Source organism: Triticum urartu, chromosome 2, assembly GCF_003073215.2.
Source record: "Triticum urartu cultivar G1812 chromosome 2, Tu2.1, whole genome shotgun sequence".
NCBI lineage: Eukaryota > Viridiplantae > Streptophyta > Magnoliopsida > Poales > Poaceae > Triticum > Triticum urartu.
In genome coordinates, this window is record NC_053023.1 from 10723847 (window position 1) to 10743023 (window position 19177).

At 47.0% G+C, this 19177-nt stretch overlaps 2 protein-coding genes across 3 annotated transcripts; one reads left to right on the top strand and one right to left on the bottom strand.

Moving 5' to 3' along the window:
• Nucleotides 1-29: 29 nt before the first annotated feature.
• Nucleotides 30-6857, bottom strand: LOC125535071 (cysteine-rich receptor-like protein kinase 26). Of its 2 annotated transcripts, none has more exons than XM_048698128.1 (9): nt 6743-6857; nt 6315-6380; nt 6097-6214; nt 4246-4504; nt 3923-4151; nt 3679-3829; nt 3411-3622; nt 941-1047; nt 30-758 (listed from the first exon to the last, which is right to left on the bottom strand). In XM_048698128.1, exons 3-7 carry the CDS (start codon nt 6202-6204, stop codon nt 3536-3538), a joined length of 834 nt encoding a protein of 277 aa, XP_048554085.1. In that variant the 5' UTR covers nt 6205-6214; nt 6315-6380; nt 6743-6857; the 3' UTR covers nt 30-758; nt 941-1047; nt 3411-3535. The 2 variants fall into 2 exon arrangements, with proteins under 2 accessions (XP_048554085.1, XP_048554084.1); XM_048698127.1 differs by having other exon boundaries at nt 941-1126.
• A 6137-nt stretch (nt 6858-12994) lies between these two features.
• On the top strand, nt 12995-15233 carry LOC125535074 (putative cysteine-rich receptor-like protein kinase 16). Its single transcript, XM_048698130.1, has 3 exons — nt 12995-13940; nt 14032-14290; nt 14506-15233. The coding sequence occupies exons 1-3, from the start codon at nt 13848-13850 to the stop codon at nt 14631-14633; spliced, it is 480 nt and encodes a 159-aa protein (XP_048554087.1). The 5' UTR covers nt 12995-13847; the 3' UTR covers nt 14634-15233.
• Nucleotides 15234-19177: the final 3944 nt, after the last annotated feature.

Below are 19177 nucleotides of genomic sequence, written 5' to 3' on the forward strand. Positions count from 1 at the left end.
TAGGACTTTATCCAATGGGTGCTAACTGCTAAGGGAATATTTTCACGATTAACCAGAATGCAATGAAGAAGATATAAAACTTGTGAAGGATTTTCACAAGGGCATGGCATGCTACATATATTGCTAAAAGGAACATGAGACAGATAGCTTGAACTCTGCCAGTAACGCAATCTATATGCCAACATGGCACTCGCATTCTGAATTTCAAGGCTCTGCTACAGGCTACACCAGCCGCAGCTTCCCATATAGCTATGAGGCAGGCAGGAGAAACAACCCAGTTACAACTTACAAGTCATATATCGAATTACACTAACTTAGATCTGACTTCCGGTCCTATTTTGATCGAACGATAATAGAATCCGGTCCTATTTTGGATCGTATGGACTGAGGAAAAAAAACTGCAGCTAAGTCCTTGACTCCTTGTGTGCCACCTCCTCCTCATCCTCCTTCCCAGCTGGCCTCCCTCAGCTTGTCACCGGCTTCTACACAGATGCCCCGCCTCTACGGCGCGCGGTGGTCTCATTGGGATGTGCTTGTGTCGTCTTCTTTCATCTGAATCATCCTCTTTGACCGTGCCAACCATGTTGTAACGGCTAACAAACTTGTATTCCCAATCTATCAACGCATCAAGCTCGAATGGACCAAGGCCGGAGACATCGCTGGTCAAATCCTGGGGTTCGAAGGACATCTTGGCTAGAGCTCTGCTGGCATCTTTGCCAGCAAATATCGCATATGGTCCACCGGGTCCATAATATGTTCTGCACAGAGCCATTAAAAGGTGTCAAATGAAAATAGAGATGCACTACTAAGAACCGCCTTCAACCAGAAACGGGAAGGAATCGGAAATGCCTGGGAACTTGAGAACACATTACTCATCAAAACGGTTCGGACAGATCAATCTTTGAATACACGAGAAGCATGCACCATGTTAGGAAGATACCTGCTCCGTGTGATGTCATAGATCTGACCCTTGATTGCCATGAGAAGGGGCTTCGTGCGGTCTGACCCATCATACTGTCGGAGCTCCTCCTCACTGAGCTCGCCCAACTGTGCAGGCCACCACACACAAATATCACAAACTTGCTGATCCACTATATTCGACCAGTCATAGTGCTCCTACGTATTCCTGGGATTCCAAATACATATAATTTTGTCTTCAAAATATGTTACTATAATTGGATTTCAACCTTCCTGTCTCCATGTCACCTATTATGTCTTACTAAAATGGAATAGAAATGACAGCACATAGTATTTCGAGGTGAATTTGTTTTCTCTTCCCATGCTCCAGAGTGTTTTTTTCTAGCAAATGATCTGAACTTATTTATTAAGAGAGAAGTGCATATTACACCCCTCAACTCTAGCTCTAGTCTAATATACACCCCCCAACTCTAATACCATCTAGTTTACACCCCCCAACTCTCAAAACCGGCCAGAATTCAACCCTCCCCTCCTCGTTGACCGGTTTTGACCTAGTTGACCAGTTTTGACCGGTTGACTGGATGAACAGTAACTAAATAAAAAACACTTTTTCAACGAGTGAACAGTAAATTCGGAGGAAAAAAGTTGGAAATAAAATTCAACAAACAATTTCGATTTTTTACTGGGTGAATAGTAAATTCAATAAATTACTATTTTTTTCAAAAAGATCTGAATTCTTTTTGCATGGACGTTTTTTAGTGCGTGATGTCCATGCCAATTTTCAGCTTGTTTGGACATTTGAGTGGTATCTTAAGAAAAAAAAATCGGCCCGAACTGTATAAGAACAGTTAACTGTTTCACAAACATCACATTTGTCTTTTTTGCTGAGAACTACTCAGATGTCCGAACAAACTAAAAATTGGAACGAACATCACGCACTCAAACATCATCCATGCAAAAATAATTCATAATTTTTTATTTTATTTTTCGGAATTACTGTTCACATGAACAAAAAAATAATTTTTTAAAAATAAAATTATTTTTTGAAATTGTATTTTTTTTCTGAATTTACTGTTCATTTGGTGAAAGAATGTGTTTAAAAAAACTAGTTACTGTTCACCCAGTCAACAGGTCAAAACTGGTCAACTGGGTCAAAACCGGTCAACAAGGAGGGGAGGGTTGAATTCTGGCCGGTTTTGAGAGTTGGGGGGGTGTAAACTAGATGGTATTGGAGTTGGGGGGTGTATATTAGACTAGGGCTAGAGTTGAGGGGTGTAATATGCACTTCTCTCATTTATTAACTACATAAGGTATATCCGGCTGAAGAAATTAAAGCAAACACAAACAACAAAAACCCATGATAAAACTGAAAAGTTACACCAAGGTTTTTCTTTTGAAATGTTGGATGAAGTGACAAACTAGACATCATTTATTCCTTCCCTGTTCACATTTTCTTTTCAGAAAAAATTACCTCATCAGAGCATGCATTGGCTATGGCTAGCTACTTAATGGTGTTTCTGCGTGGAACTAATGACTGGTTCTCTGAGGATGTAGGTAAGTTGCATACATGCTTAATGTTACTTTATTGTTTTTGCTCATGTGGCAATGAATGAATATTCTCAAAGGTATTATCCACACTGCATATTCAAAAAAAGATTATCTCATGCAGTGGCGGAGCTACAGAGAAAGAGTTGGGCGGGCCAGTCTAAAGGAGAAAAAAAATCAAATTCTGAACCATACTACTTCAATACTAGTACCGGGCATTATTCGTTATCTTGAAAACATCTGAACCGTCTCATTTTTCTTTGAAAACCACACCAATTCTTTGCTGACTAACCTTACCCATGGCCAGTTAGTATTTAGTACATAAATTACAATCTGTGAAACTTTGAAAACAATTGAATAATCCATGCTACCAAATCGATAACTGCGAATTTTAGACAAATATAGCCTTCTTTTTTGAAAGGAGTCTACAGAAAAATTGGTCTTGGGAATTTGAGATGATGCAATGAGCTACAAATAGAAGAAATAAAGGAGATTATCATGTGCACAATGCATGTGCAACGGTGCAGCTGAGCCATGGCATGGCTTGGCTGAATCGGGAACGTATGTACGCGAAGCAGTGCTGGATGTGTCTGAATCTGGTCAGCTTGTGGACTTGGCTGCAGACCTGCATTGGGCTGGGCATTCACACGCAAGCTAGCCAGAGGAAAGCCTCTCGTGAGCATCCACGCTGCTGACGCCTCACGGACGGAGTGCACTAGGCATATGTAGTTTGCTTTTTTGCTTATGGGCAGGGCGGGCCACGGCACGCTTTTACCTGCACGTAGCTCCGCCAGCGATCTCATGATTGAACCTAAAAGTACTTGCCATTGGTATAATATTTTATTTCGGGATGAACCAGATGTATGTCCAAACTCGATGATACAGAAGATAGAGAAGAGATGGAACGTTATAACACAAAGAAAACCTTATGCCATTAGTGATCATACCTGTCCTAGCCGTGGCCAGCATGTGCCTAACCGTATCATATTCTCTGTCTCGTTTATTTTATCAACAATATCCGACTATACTCGGCCTTTTATGCCGATCAGTCTCCACACACCTTAAAGCTATTTCAATGAATGTCTTCATTTTCTTCATAATATGGCTCTGAAGCATACACCGACGTTGCGAGTAACCTATCCCTCCAGTTTCTTTGCACCTGAAAAAAGAGCATAAATAATGGAAGTAATACTAGAAAAGTATTTTTTTTCTTACCTGTTCAATGAACTCCTGTGAAGACATTTCAGCACATTTGGAGTAGCCCGTAGGTCCTGTCATTAATTTTATGATAACAACACCCAAGCTGAATATGTAAAACTTGTTTGAGATAACATTCCGCTCTATGTATTCCGGTGGTAAATACCCGCTGCATGACAAATTACACATATTTATATATACAATTCTACCAATGCAAGCTCATTTCCCCGCCAAGTTGCACTAAAGGAAGAATTGAACTCACCGTGTTCCTAAAGAACTATTTGTGATTTGGGTTTGTTCTTCTCCCAACAGCCTTGACAATCCAAAATCTGCTATTTTAGGTACCATATTCTCATCCAGCAATATATTGGCTGGTTTTAAATCCAGATGAAAAATAGGAGGTTTTAGCTCTACATGAAGGTATTTCAAACCATGGCAAATCCCCTTAATTATTGAGTAGCGTGTGTGCCAATCATGGCCATTAGATTCATCTGAAGCAATAAACAAATGGCATCAACAAAATGTATATGTTATGTCCTTATACCGTACTACCTTCTAATACAAGTAGAGCACCATGCATCATACCCGAAATGCAGCTGTCAAGGCTTCCATTCTGCATAAACTCAAAGCAAAGCGCCCTCTGTGTCATTTCAGCAAGAACCATTTTCCCATTGTAGGGCAAATATTCTCGCCTAGTTTCATGGCAATAGCCAACTAATTGCACAATGTTCTTGTGATGAAGACTTGCTGGGTTGTGATACTCTTTCTCAAATTGTTCATCGTCAAGTCCAGGCATTGGATAAAGCATCTTCACCGCAATCTTTTTTCCATCTTCATACAGTCCCTATTGAAAATCTTACAATAATGTTTTAATTTTCTGTTCACCTCAAGCATTATCATATATGTAAGACGTATCAAGGAGAAATGTGCATATGTTTGGTGTGGCAGACAAGACAGTACTTCAGGATCAAGTATGGGAGGTAGTCAATTAGAGCATATCTACTTGATCCCCTAAAACTGGTTAGAGGAGTAAAAATCCAGTTTTACTCCTCTAATCAGGACCTAGCCAATCTCCTAAAACCCATAGAGGAGTATATATTTTACTCCACCTCTCAGCCAGCGAGTAAAAATACTCCATCGCTCGACCGCGGAGTAAAAATCCCCTCGCCTCTCTACCTCTTCACACCTAATCCCCCGCCGCCCACATCTCGCCGGCAGCTCCTCCACCACTCCTGCACCACACCTGTGCTTTCATGGCCGGATCCCGTGGCCACCGCTCCCCGCCGTTCGTCCACAGCGCGGATCCGCACTACCACGAGCACACCCCATCTGGCGGGCTAGCCAGCTTCCCAGACCTCCCCGCGCCACCGCCGCCACAGAGGAAGTACCATGGCATGCGACAGCGGGCATGGGGCACGTGGATGGCTGAGACCACGGATCAGCGCACCCACAAAAAACTGTGGCTCGGATCCTTCCACGCCGCTGAGCTTGTCGCCCACAAGTACAACATTTGGTCAGTCCGGCTGCAGTGCACCGAGGGCCGCCAAAATTTTGAGTGGGGTGAGATGCCGCTGCTCGATCCAGTTGAGCCGGGGGTGGTGAACGCGCGGGACGCAAGGGAGGACTAGGAGGCGATGGGAAGGCTCACGGCGGAGACCGCCGACGAGGCGTACATGGCAGAGCTCCATCACGAGTACCCCAAGCTAGTGGAGGCGGAGTGCTGCCTGTACGAGCAGCGAGCAGCCGGGTGGGCGGAGGTCATCGTCCTGCCAAGCGACAAGGAGGACAACGACGGCAAAAGAAGCGGCGTAAGTGGAGGCGGGGGAGGAGGCAGCATAAGTGGAGGCGGCAACGACGCCGGCTTCCTCAACGAATGGTGAAGAATCTTCGGCGGCGGCGACAACAACAGCACAGGCCTGACCCCATGGTCGGTCGGATCGATAAAAAGACATGGTTGACGCTCCTGCATTCAGATAGCCACTAGTTTTAGTAAGTTTTATCGATTAGTTTTAGTTAATTTAGAAGTAGACTATATTTCGGTTGATGGCAATGTGAACTATTATGGGTATGTGTTCAATTTCGGTTAAGTTTAGTTTGTTTCAATCGAGTTTGTGTTCAACATGGCCGAATTTGATATTTACTCCGCTAAATCTAGGAGATCGGCTAGAAATGGTAAAGAAAAATTAGAGTAGTAAAATTAATCCACTATGCTTTACTCGACCGGATTCTCCTCTATATTTTAGGGGATCGGTTAGAGACGCTCTTAACAAGATAAGTAGAGAAGGAAATAATGTACTAGCTCATAATCTGCACAATGTGTTGTTTAATATATACAACCCCACGTGTGCCAATTTGGAAGTTTGGCACACATATCACCTTTTTCTACATATACATGAAGGGATATATATATATACTCCCAGGAGTATGTACTCCCACCTTTTTTATATATCCGCTACCTAGTTTCCGTTGCTCGGAGAAACCATCTGTTATTTTTTCCAGTAAATGGAACGCCATACTCCTTGGAACCACACTTTCAAGGTCCATGTCTATATTTCTGCCGGTGGAAAAAGGAAAAAGGAAACTGTTGCATGAGAAAATTGCATTTACAGTGAAAACAATAATTACGAAACCATGACCATATTAATTGCTCTTACTTATCCTTCTTGATCTCAAACAAATAACAGGCCCCACTTGATTTTGCACGGATCAGATTTCTTTTCCTGAGAAATGGTCAAAACCACGGATGAAAACACAACACCAAAATATAGTACTATAGGAGAGTGTTTGCATATGTATTTCACATGAATTGCAATGAACTTTCAAATTTTTTGTGGGACTCCGGAAAAGTTCCCGAGTTCCAAACAGTGCCTAGAGATGCATAGTTTGTTATGAGCGGATGAGCCATGCCTAGCTATTATTCCACCATACAGCTAGCACGGATATGTTGATTTACAAAGAGTAATTAAGTGCAGATTAGCTAGTAGAACACAGATCTGGTATGATCAAGGATCTAGGTATGGACTTAACCACAAATTAATCAAGCGTGGTGTAAGGGAGGGAAAGCTATGGCGAACATGCTAACCTGGAGCAGGCCTGCAGCGGCGCTCGTCAACGCGCCTGGTTGATGCAGCGTGGTGTAAATGGGCAAGCAACTCGGTCCCTCTGCTATAGATGAGTGGCAGGTCCGTAAGCCAAATTATAAACTGGATTGGAGAATACCGTGTTGACCGATACAACGTTTAACTAACCCCATGTAAGCAGAAATATAATACTATTGCCGAAAAAAGGTTTCCCCCGCTTTGTATACAAAGCAACCAACCGAACATCCAACGATAAGTGCTGGGGCGGAAGCAGCACAGTCACGTCCAAAAGAAAAGAAAGAGAAAATACAAGAGAAACTAATGCCAACAATGGCGGATCGACAAAAAAACGAAGAAGCCTCGAGACCGCTGCACCCACCGGAGATCGCCCACCAAGCTCCGAGCCTCCGAAGCACCGGTACCAATCAGCACCTCCAAGAAGGGACGCGACGATGACGACGCTGCTGCCAAGGGTTTCCCCGGTACACTGTGAGGAGAGAGGAAGGGTAGCCCCGACGCCCTTCAGAAAGGTCAGGCGATACCCACAAGCGCCACCGCGTCGGTGTCGGCCAAGCCAACAAGGATTTCTCCCGACCCCAACCTCCATCTCAGGCACTTTAGAGCTCGCCACCAAACATACCCTCACCATGCGCCAACCCGGTCACGAAGCTTCCCACGCCGTCTCACCACGGCACCATGAAGCATGGTCCGCACAAAGAGGGAGCGGAGCCGGGATTAGGGCAGTAGCACCGTCGGCATGCGGGAGGGCCCACGTCCACCGTCGAAGACGGTAGCTGACCGGACGCAATAGCAGGAACATACCAGGCCCGTGACCGCACAGGCCCGGCCGGGATCTCCGAGGCCCGTAAAGTTCCCGCCTTTGTGCTGCAGCCGGCATGCCGTCGACGCCGCCGCCCCTGTCCAAGCCGCTCCCCTGCCTCCCCGCACAGAGAGCCGCCAAGTGGAAGCACCACCACCACCGCACCGCCGGCCACCACCACCAGGTCGCCGGACCGCCACCAGCCGAGCCGCACCACCACCGCACGCCCACGACGGCGAGGAACCAACGCAGCCGTCGGGGGCCCGAAGCCGGACCCCAGCCGCCGCCCACGCCGCCCGCAGCCTGCGCCGCCTGCCGGACGGATCTGGCCGCCACGGCGAGGTGCGCACCACCGCGCAGCCGGCCACGCCGCGCCATGCCCGCTAGGAGGCCGCGCGCCGCCACGCCGCGGTGCCGCGCGTCCGCACCGCGCCCGCACCTGAAGAAGCAGCCCACGCCACCCCATCGCGTCGGGGGAAGAACAGGCCCCGTCACCGCCGGCGCCGGTCGGGCTTCGCCCGGCCACGCCCCCTGGCAGCGGCGAGGGAGGAGGGAGGAGGAGGGGAGGCTCGCGGCGAGCGGATCTGGGGGCCCTCGCGGGTGGCGGCGCAGGGAGGGAAGGGTTTCTGCGAGAGCCCCGCGGGGAGGGGGCGTAGGACTAGATTGGAATGTTGATTTTAACTGGCCCAAGCCCAATATAATACTATTAGGACATACAGCTAACGCACTTGCATGGTTTTTTTAGAAAAGGAGGATGACCCCGGCCTCTGCATCTGGAAGATGCATACGGCCATTTTATTGATTATTCTCAAGGACCTTACAAAGTATTACAACAATGTGCTTGAATCCACCATCTTGGCAGCATATGCCACTACTCCTATTCAAAATGATGAAGGGGTGCTAGTTGGGCCACTACCCAAACCAATGACCTAAGCCTAACATCAAAAGCCGGAAGCCGAAACTCATTCGGAAGCCCCAGCCGAGCCACATACCGGGTCTGGGACACAATCCGGGCAGACTCACTCGTGTGTCGTCGCCGCCATCTTCCACAGGTCCGTCTTCAGATCATATTGAGGCTTCTACCTTGTTTGGCCACTCTGCCATCGACGTCACCATGACGCCGGACAGCAACCTCCCCCTGCGCGAGTCCATCTCCGTGCATCGGACGCCGAGCCTCCACAGCGCCATGCCGCCGATATCCGCCGCCATCAATATGTGAGATGAAGCACCGCTCCACCATCCCCTGGCCAGCACTTACTCCAAAACGATGCCCCCAGGAGGGAAAGCGATAAAACGCCATCATCGTCTGATCCGGAAGACCCAGATCTAGGGTTTCCCCCGGAGCATCCCGAACCTGATGACGCAGACTGCAATGACGATGCCTCAACAAGGGAACGACATCTAAGACGCCGCCATCGTCCGCCATGACCGTAGTCGGCGCGATTTTCATCGGCAATTGCTCCACCAGACGTGCGCCGCCGACGTCGCTGGTCCCTTCAACCGGAGCAAACTCCAAAACAATGCCCTAAAGAGGGACTACGACGCAAAAGCGCCGCCATCGTTCGATCCCAAAGAGATCTAGGGTTTCCCCCGGAGTTGCCCGCGCTATCAAGGACCAGACAAGGATAGAATCCCGCGGATCTGCCCAGCTGCCGATGAGTCACACCCACCACCGTGCCGACGGCAGACCAGCGATCAAGGCCCACGCATGGGCATAGATCCGGCCGCGCCGCCGTGAACCGATCCGGTCACGCTGCCGCCGTCCTTGGCGGCCGCGACGCACCAGATCGCGAGACCTCCTGCCGCGGGGAAGCGAGGTCGCCGATGCGCCGCCATCCACAGCCTACCGCGCGGCCGATCTGCCGCCGCCTCGAACCGCCGGCGTGCGCCGCGCTGTGGTGCCCCGTCGCCGCCGCACCACACCTCGGAGCAGCCACGTCCGCCCGCGAAGAACTGCTGCACGAGGAGGCAAAGGGGGCCCCGCCGCCGCCGGCGCCGGCCGGGCTTCGCCCGGTCGCGCCCTGTGGCGGCGGCGAGGGAAGGGACGGGAGACGGGAAGCCTGCCGGCGGGGATTTGGGGGCGCCTCCCGGTCGCCTCGCGGGGGCGACTCGGGAGGGCAGTTTTCTCGGGAGGGCACTTGCATGGTGACCATGTTACTGTTCTGTTTTCCGGGTAGAAAAAAAGAAAAAAATAAACTGCTGCACGAGAGATAGTTCATGTTCATATTTACAGGTACAATAAGCATTAGAAATTTATGGCAAATTTAAGTGCTCCTCTCCCTGTTGATCTTTATGGGCTCTACCAGTACACAAGGGGGCTTGCGAAAATGAGATTCATGCACAACAGCAAAATACATATAAAGATGAATAGTTTGTGATGGACCATTTTTTCCTCCTACTATAGTCACATACATCAGATATGTGGCTACTTCCATACCTAATAAATGCAGATTTGCAGTAAAACGCAAATGTATGAAGATCAAATGGGCATGCATTTAACCGACAGGTTGTTAAAATAGCAGTAGAAGGAAAGCAATGTCGAAGGCACAAACCTTGCAAAAAAAAGGCCTGCAACGAGAGCGGTAGGCGCTTGTGAAACTGGAAGGAAAATGACCAGCTAGCTCGGTCTTCATTTAAAGATGGAACACGTCAACACGATCACATCCCATCATGCAAACAGATTAAATTACACAGTTGCATCCAAAACAGTCTACTTACCAGGAAGCCAAGTTGGGAGCAGGTGGCAACCGAATCATTGTATATGCCAAGTCTCTGGTCCTCGAGGAAACCATTTGTAATTTCTTAAAGAAATGCAATGGCAGAGACCTTGGTGTCACACTTGCATGACATGTTAACATTTTGGAGCTAGCATAAGCATTAGAAATTTTTATGGCCAGTTTAACTGCTCTTCACCTTGTTGAACTCTACCAACAGACCCATTCATCACTATATAAAAGGAGAGTAACAGCGATGTTGTTCGGCAATGCCGCGTAGTTTGACAAATTGGTTGATCATTGCAAGTAGGAGCCTAAGGTGGACCAGCACCGGTAGTTGAGATGCATAGTTGCATATGACAGGACGCAACCCCATTTAAATTAAACAGCTGGCCGAAACAAGGCTTAATTATACAGGGGCACACAAGGTGGTCATTACACAATTTGCATCCTCGAGATCAAGGTGAGCGGTAGGAATCCAATGTGCAGTTTGCATATTCAAATGAGCAGTAAGAAATTAGGAATACGACAGCAAATTAAGCTTCTTGGACAAATTAGTACGTACTAATTTGGAGATGAAAAAAAATGCTATAGACCAATTTCTGCACAACAGACAAACGATTTGACTTCCAGCTCCGGGGGCTCAGCACACGAAATGCGTCGACGCGGCCGTCCTTGCCGAGATGCTGTGGCTCCTGGGGCGTGTTTGGTTGCGTGTATGAGGTCCAATCAGGCATGCGCGGGAAGAAAACGGGCTGTTTGGTTAGCTGCATACACTATTGGGCCTACATAGCATGCAACTTAAAGCACCTCTGGGCTTGGCTCGCTGGAAACGCTCAGATCCGCAGTTTCTTGCGAGTCAGACTGACTCGAGTGCAAGAGAGCGGGCCCTTGTACGAGTGGGGACCGGAGGGATGCGAGGTGATTACGTCTTCTTCAACCTCCACTAAGCTTCTCTCTAATCTCCTCTCTTCCTTATCCCTCTGATCTACACAACGGTGCTTTGATTCGAGGTAAGCTCTACACGAAAAAGATGCACCTCGATGCTACGGTTCCATTCAGGCGATCGGTTCGTAGTTTCATCGGCCAGAACTTCTTTATTTTGTGTTCCCGTTTGAAACTATTCTGTACGAATTTTGTCAGATTGGTCGCCTACGATTGATCGTTTAAAATTTCCTTTGACCAGCAGCTTAATCTCGCAGTTCCGCAACATTCGTGTTGTAAGTTTTTGGTTTCGACGATCGTAGCTTCATCTCTCCTTGAACAACAGCCTAGTGTACTCACGCCGCCATGTCGAACTCCTCTGTCCTCTTCTTAGAGCCCTCCAATTCGTCCCTCTCGACGCCGACGTCCTCCCCTTGATCTCCTTGCCCGCGTCCTACTACACTAGAGTCGTTTCCGGCGTCGCTCATCTCGGCCTACTCTCTGTCGTCCTCCTGCTGCACTGACGCTGCAATGACGCGCACACTACTTTCTTGTGTCCTCTGCCTCCGTGCACACTGCAGTTCGCCGCGCCACCGACGGGGTCGATCATCTTGACCTCTCGGCCTCCTCTCTCTCGTCCCACTACACTGGAGTCGTTTCCGGCGTCGATCATCTCGGCCTTCTCTCTCGTCCTACTGCACGGATGATACCATGGCGCGAGCACTTCATTCTCCTCCTCTGTCCGTTGTCTTTGCGCGAGCACCGCAACTAGATCGCCGACGGTCATGTCAGACACAGCGCCACGGCCACTATCCACCGCAGTCGCCATGGTCCGGCGCACACTGCACTTCTTCTCCCCCTTCCTCCGCTAGCTCTTAACCCTGTGTGCTAAGTGTAAGTGCTAACTCTTAATTAAACCCCATGCGGTCAACCAAACAACGTGTAGTTGTATGCGCCGAGACAATGCAGGCAACCAAACAACGTGCCAAAGTTGATCTCTAATGCAGGAAGTCCATATATAGGCAACCAAACAACTTGCAGATGTCACATATGAAACTGTTTTTCCAGAGTCAGACTGAGTGGAGAATGATATGCAACGCAAATACTGTAGCCGGCGGCAACCAAACACGCCCTTGAAGAATGGGGCAAGGACTGCGTCGTGTTCGCTGCCGGGAAGAAGCATGAGGCAGCAGGCTCGCGCGACCCACCTGCATTCTGGCCGCGTGACGCGTAAAATGCCCAGGCCGATATGTTCATCTGCCCATCTCTGTGGCCAGATTCCTCTGCATCCTGAGATGAATCTAATATGTGGAGTAAACAAAAACAGAAAAAGTACCGTAAAATAAGAGATTACCTGCAGAATAAAGAAAACTCTAAGAGCTTATTGGAGTCAAGTCAACTTGGTTTGTTCTTTACCCGCAAAAAAAAAAACTTGGTTTGTTCTTTCAGTTTTGCTAAAACTCATTTAGATGAAATTTAATTTAGTCTTATTCATCTTTTATAGCTATTAAATGTGATGCTATAAGATACGTGTATGCTGACGTGGGTTGTATCCATTCTTATTTTTCAGGTGAATGAGACCAAATTACGTCTTATCTAGATGAGTTTCAGGTACTCCCTTGTTCTTTTCTGTCTCTGCAACCAGCAACGCGTTTAGCTGCAGACACGCTCCATTAAAAGGTTGCTAGCTGCTGCTGGTGCTGGGCGGGTGGGATCCTCCTTGTCATCTTCGCCGCCGAGAGGAGAGGAGCTGCTCCATCGTCGCCTTCCATTCACTCCTTCTTCTCCAGGTCAGGCCAGTGCTCCTCCTACGCCATCTTTGCTTAGTACTGTAGGTTTCTTTCTCTGTCAGGCAAATCACGGGGTGTATTCGCTTCGCGATATATCGATCGGTCTCTCGCTGGATTTCTTCACAAAAGCGTCGGCTCCCTCTCTCTTTTCCTGCCTCTTTCTCGGTCCCAAATCCCGTAGGCATCTTGAATCGCGGTAGATCCATATCGGCCTCCGTTGACCGCGCAACAACAGGCAGCACGGAGAGGTTGAGGGACGCATGGATGGCTGCAAAGATGTGGCAGGCCTGAGCTGCGCCGATTTGGATCAAGATCTCGAATCGCGGTAGATCAAATCGCTTTCCACCGTTTGATCTTGATCCAAAGGTTCAGCAGCCATCTTCTTCCTCTCCTTCTTCTTCCCCAGCAACATACCTCTGTTTATTTTTCCTCTGGCAGACGCCTCTGACCCTTCCTCTCCACATGCCTCGCCTCCGGCCGGCGAGGTCCTGTCCGAGCCCTCGCCAGTGGCGCCCTGGCCGGCTGCGACGTCTTCATCTCATCCTCGCGCTCTGTCCAAACCGAGCAGCAACCATATCTGAAAGACCCCCTACCCACACTGGTCAACGTGCTGCCACGCCTCCATCGGTGACGCCGCCTCCAGTCGCGTTGTCCGCATATACGGCACGGTCTCACCCTCGGGGATTCTTGTGGAAATTGACTGACGCCGAAACTATATGAGTGCGATGACGTAGTTTCAATCCTTCCTGTTTATTTCTAGGTGCCGCAGCAGTTGTTGATCCCATTATAATTTTGGTTTCTCACGAAGAAGACGAAGAAGATCGTCCAGTAAGCCTGCTGGGTGTGAGATAGCCGCAGCATGGATTTTAAGCTCCATGATATCGAAACTATCACCAACAACTTTGCCGAGGCTCAGAAAGTCGGCAGTGGTGGACACGGAGATGTTTACAGGGTATGATCGACTAATTCTATACCATCTTCCATTTGTGCTTCTCACATTTAAAATCAAGATCTGTACCATGACAAGTTGTCGATTTTATCAGGCCACTCATAAAGGAGAGGAAATTGCCGTGAAGAAGCTCCATCAATTTCAGGGACTCGATGATGAAGAATTCGACAGCGAATGCCGTAACCTTCGTGAGGTACGGCACCAAAATATTGTGCGGCTAATTGGTTACTGCTACGAATCTGAGCACACATGCGTGGTGGACCGCGATGGGGGGGTTTATTTGGAACAAAGGATGGAGCGAGTCCTCTGTTTCGAATATATGCACGGCGGAAGCCTCGATAAATACATTCAAGGTAACATATAGTATTAGTGTGCATATAGGTATCTTATATGCAGTGGGAGTTCAACTCATTTGCGGTTGTTTCATCTAGATACCACTCAAATAATCAATGGAAGTTTCCCTTGTCTTGAAATATATCTGGTCCACGATTGCCTACATATTAGTTTGCTTATCAAGATGAATGATTCGATAGCTTATTTTATACACATCTTTTGCTACTAATCGCAGATGAAGCTTGCGGGCTTGAGTGGCTGACATGTTACAAGATTATTAAAGGGACTTGTGCGGGAATAAATTACCTTCACAGCTCGAAGGGAAAACCTATTTTCCATCTGAACTTAAAGCCTGGTTGTTGACACCAGATTTTGGCATGATCACGAATCCAGATTCATATGCAAAAGTTAGAGGCAACACTTCGCGGGCCGGTCCTGAGTGAGAAAGTATTCGGCCTTTGTCGGCTGAATGAGACCTTGCCGGGGTAAAACCTTGCCGCCGTGAACAGTAACCTTGCCGGGGAAAGCTTTGCCGCCGTGAACAGTAACCTTGCCGGGGGAGAGCTTGCCGCCGTGAACAGTGCCGGGGAAAGCTTGCCGCCGTGAACAGTAACCTTGCCGGGGAAAGCTTGCCGCCGTGAACAGTAACCTTGCCGGGGGAGAGCTTGCCGCCGTGAACAGTAACCTTGCCGGGGAAAGCTTGTCGCCGTGAACAGTAACCTTTCCGGGAAAGCTCGCTGCCGTGAACAGTAGAAACTGTCGGGGCCAATCCGACCAGATGCTGAAGATGGGCTCAAATCCACAGCCCACGCAAGGAGCAAGACAGAAGATTGGACCAGATTCGGGCTGAATCCGAGTGGGACCAGAGCTAGGATTCTAGGACGTGAATTGATGTAATTTTCTTGTAAGGAAAGCCTAGATAAATCCTTTACTTGTATGGGAAGTCCAGTCGCCTCTTATATATGTTGGGGGTGACGGCCGATTGAACAACACACAATCGAACAAATCTATCTACATCTTTTACCTTTACTTTTCCTTCTCCCTTGTTCTTCTTCTTCCTCGTTCTTCGTTCGTTCTTCGTGTTGAAGGGCAGCGATCCTCGAGGCTCTAGGGGCGGGCGAACCGACCTAGGGCAGCCCATAGCCGCCGCACGTCCAGACGGGGTCCCTCCCGGGCGTGTGGGGTTTCGGGTCCTCAAAAGCGCCCGCCGGATTGTCTTGCGTACCGCGCTTCCGGCAGGTCTCCTTCGACGTGAGCTGCGGTGCATCACCCCCGGCGTCGAGGGTACACAGTGACGTGTTCGTGTGCGAACACACTTTTTGGCGACTCCGCTGGGGGCGAAGCTTTGAACGGTCTCCGGCCCGTTCTTACTACGAAGAGATGGTCATCTAGGGTTTGCAGTCTACAAAGGTAATATGAATACCCAATTCACATATGTAGATGCAAATAATGCGTATGTTGTTGCTAGATCATCTAATGAGCATAATGTATCGGCTAGCCCTATATTTATCAATCATGCATCTAATTATGTGCAAGGGCCGATGCAACAAAATATCCATGATTCTACTTCATATAATTTTAGCAACATGCAACATATGTACCCCAACCCTCATGCATCGGCAACCCCACAAATCCATATGCCGATGAACAACATGATGGGTTCGGTTAATCGATTTGAAACACCTGATGTTAAAATTTCCAATAGCATAGAAGAAAGTGTTTCACCTTTTTATTCATCGGCAACTAATTTGCAGTATGTGAATCCAAACGTGCCGGTGGATAGGGGAATTGGCCATGTTGCTACTAGTTATTTGGCCAATTACCCTCAAACATCATATGCTACACCTAATGCTACTAATTTTTTGGCACCATACGCAACTGTTGATGTCCATAATTCGGCTACGCACCTTCATGGTCATGGCCGAATAAGTGAAACTTCTGCAGGAGCACAAATGCCTTCACCTACTACCGTGGCATATCATGTACCCCCTACACAATTACAGAATTTCGGCAACATCTCATTGCCGAAAGAGTCTAAAAGCATCGGGGGGCAACCATATCCAGACTGGGTGGTTGAGAACAAGCTTACATTCTCTTGGGATTTGTGCAACTCCATTCGACAGGAACTAATAGAAGGCGGGAAGCCTCATGATTTTGCTGCAGTAAAAGCTATAGTTGTGCAAATGATACGGTCGCCCAGTGGTGTACCATCTAGTGTACCCCCTAAACAATTGCAAAGTTTCGACACCTCATTGCCGGAAAAGTCTGAAAGTATTGGGGGGCAATCTCATGAGGAGTGGATGGAAATTGAGATGAAAAAGTTTAAAGCTTGCCAAGCTGAGATGTGGGCTAAAATTAGACGAGAGCGAGAAGCCTTGCAAATTCAAAAAGATAAAGTTGTTGATTCAGGCAACAAAGAAAATTCGGTTATTAGAAAAGCCGAATCAAGTAGTATATATTCTGAGACCATCAAATCCAAAGAGGCAAGCATTATTGAGAAAGGGCATGGAAAGCATATCAAAACAACCATACTTGATTTTTCCGAAGTCAATGGAACCTACTTCCTGCCCTATGAGTTTCGTGCCGTAGAAATTGACAAGCCTCAAGGACAAGAACAAGTAGCTGAACAAAGTTCGGCTGACATGGATCTTCAAAGCAATGATGCACGGAATCAAGAAAAAGATGATGACAAGGTGTTGGGGAGCCATCCAAAGACGGAGCAAGATGTTCTTCAAGTGGCACCACCATCATACTCTCCCAACATATTTGAAGAGGTATGCATACAGAGTAATTTGCCTATTTTCAGATTTGGTCGCAACTTCATTATTGATGCATCTATAAGAAATATTCTCATAAGTAATTTTGAAAGACCAATGATGAAGGGTAATTTACTTGTTAGCAATAAAATTGTTACAAAGCATATCGGTCAATACATTGTACCATTCGAAGAGACCGATAGTGACTTATTATTGAAGCCAAAGCTTATCCCATTGCTTTATTCAGAGTTCATATCTAATTGGGTAGCTTTGCTTGCTTCATACTTGGCTTACGCATGGTCTCAATTGAGACATGTGTGTTTTAACTATTTTTGTTTCAGAAATATAAAGCCAAGGTTAAATTATTTTGAGAAATCCGATGCTAGTATTATATCTTATCCAAAGACATCGGAGATAGAGTGCAAAACACAATGTATAGCCGAATGGGAAGATTCTAAATCTGAACCATTCATTTGCTTACCTCCAAAGCCGTTCGCACACCAAGATCGGCTAGAAAACAAAATGTATACCTTTGATTCAAACATGTGTGATCAAATCTTCGATTTATTGTTAAAAAATAATTACATTAGAATTCTTGATCACCATGTCAAACCATCTATCCAAGGACGAATTTATTGTAAGTTGCATGATTCATTCAAGCATAGTATTGAGGATTGCAGCATGTTTCGTCAAATAGTTAAATCGGCCATTGATAAAGGACGATTGAAATTTGTTGAGACACCAAAAGATGATTATTCTATTCCAATTGGTCCCGATGGTAAAAGGTTTTTGCATCGGCTGCTTCAAGCCGATTCATTTAAAGAGAAGGTAAGAACTACAGGTGATGGGGTCGACCTTTCAAGTAATCAAGTTGTTGAAGAACATAATGAACATAATCTTGAGGGCGAGAATTCCATCGAAGCTACAATGGAGACGCCAAGGACTGGGGGGCAGCAAGCAAATCCAACGATCGATGAAAGCAAACCAAAAGAAAACAAAGGCCGAAATAAGCGCAAGTGTAAAAGATCAAAAATCACCTTCGCTGAACTATTGGAGAAATATCAAAAGAAGAGTGAAGAGAAGAATGGTTATCGGCCCAATCATGCAAAGAAACCAAGATCACCCCCAAGGAGCAAATATGAGGATCGGTATTGGCAAAGTGAGAGTCTCAATGCAACATATTCATATCCTTATTTTGGGCCGCCAATGCCAATGCTGTGGATGCCTCCCTATGCTCATGTAGATCCATATTCATCATGGGACAGGTATGATACAAGGGAACATTCTCCATCTTATTTTAGACCATCTCACCAATATTATGCGGCTCCGAGAAGATCAACATTTGAACAGTCACATGTTAAAGACTGTTTCAATTATAAGGAATCGGTCCGGACACCATGGATGAAAAAAGAGGTGGTCAAGCAAGTCTACCGCGTGAAAAGAGATGGTCGTAAGTGTGCTACTTCAGATTTGATCTCAAATAATAAAGAGCCAATTAACATGTTGACATTGGCTACTAAAGGCAATGAGACGAAGCAACCTATTATCAAGAGTCAAAGTGCCAAATCTGAAGAAAATAAGTTGACAGTGCACAAGGTAAAACAAGAATTGCCATTGCTTCAAACAAAATCACAGCCGGGATGCCCACTCGGCTTATCGTGTTGGCGAAAGAAGGAACTACAAAAACTTAGTGCACATGAACTTGAAGAAAGGAACATGGCATGGGTTCCCAAAGGAAGTGCTCAAAATAAGAATTATGTGAAAGCATCCATTAAACGACGTGTGGCAAAGATGAAGAAGGAAAAGAGTGAAAACTATGAAGGACCAAGCCAAAGGTTTCAACATCTTCGTTCCACACATTATCCATATTCTTCAACTATGTCATTGATGCCTATGCCATGGAATTCGTCATCAGGTATGATTGGTTACCCTCAATGGACTTATTATAATCCAGGGATGCAATATAATTTCTTACATCATGAAAGGGTATTGCCAAATCACTATACATTTGATTAGCTACAAGTTTGTTGCTGATCCAAAGGGCCGAAATACTTGATTTGTCATTTCATTTGTTTATTTCGGCTATATGTGCTTTGAATGAAGTTTACATAGTAATGGACGATATATACTTACCGTCCTAAGAAGATGCAG

Excerpts from the sequence above, each read along its gene's own strand:
- LOC125535074 (XM_048698130.1), top strand. The coding sequence starts at position 13,848 with ATGGATTTTAAGCTCCATGATATCGAAACTATCACCAACAACTTTGCC. Across the intron at positions 13,941-14,031 it reads GACACGGAGATGTTTACAGG|GCCACTCATAAAGGAGAGGA; the intron begins GTATGATCGACT and ends CGATTTTATCAG. Across the intron at positions 14,291-14,505 it reads CCTCGATAAATACATTCAAG|ATGAAGCTTGCGGGCTTGAG; the intron begins GTAACATATAGT and ends TACTAATCGCAG.
- LOC125535071 (XM_048698128.1), bottom strand. The coding sequence starts at position 6,204 with ATGGACCTTGAAAGTGTGGTTCCAAGGAGTATGGCGTTCCATTTACTG. Across the intron at positions 3,830-3,922 it reads AATAGTTCTTTAGGAACACG|CGGGTATTTACCACCGGAAT; the intron begins GTGAGTTCAATT and ends TTTGTCATGCAG. Across the intron at positions 3,623-3,678 it reads CACAGGAGTTCATTGAACAG|GTGCAAAGAAACTGGAGGGA; the intron begins GTAAGAAAAAAA and ends CTCTTTTTTCAG.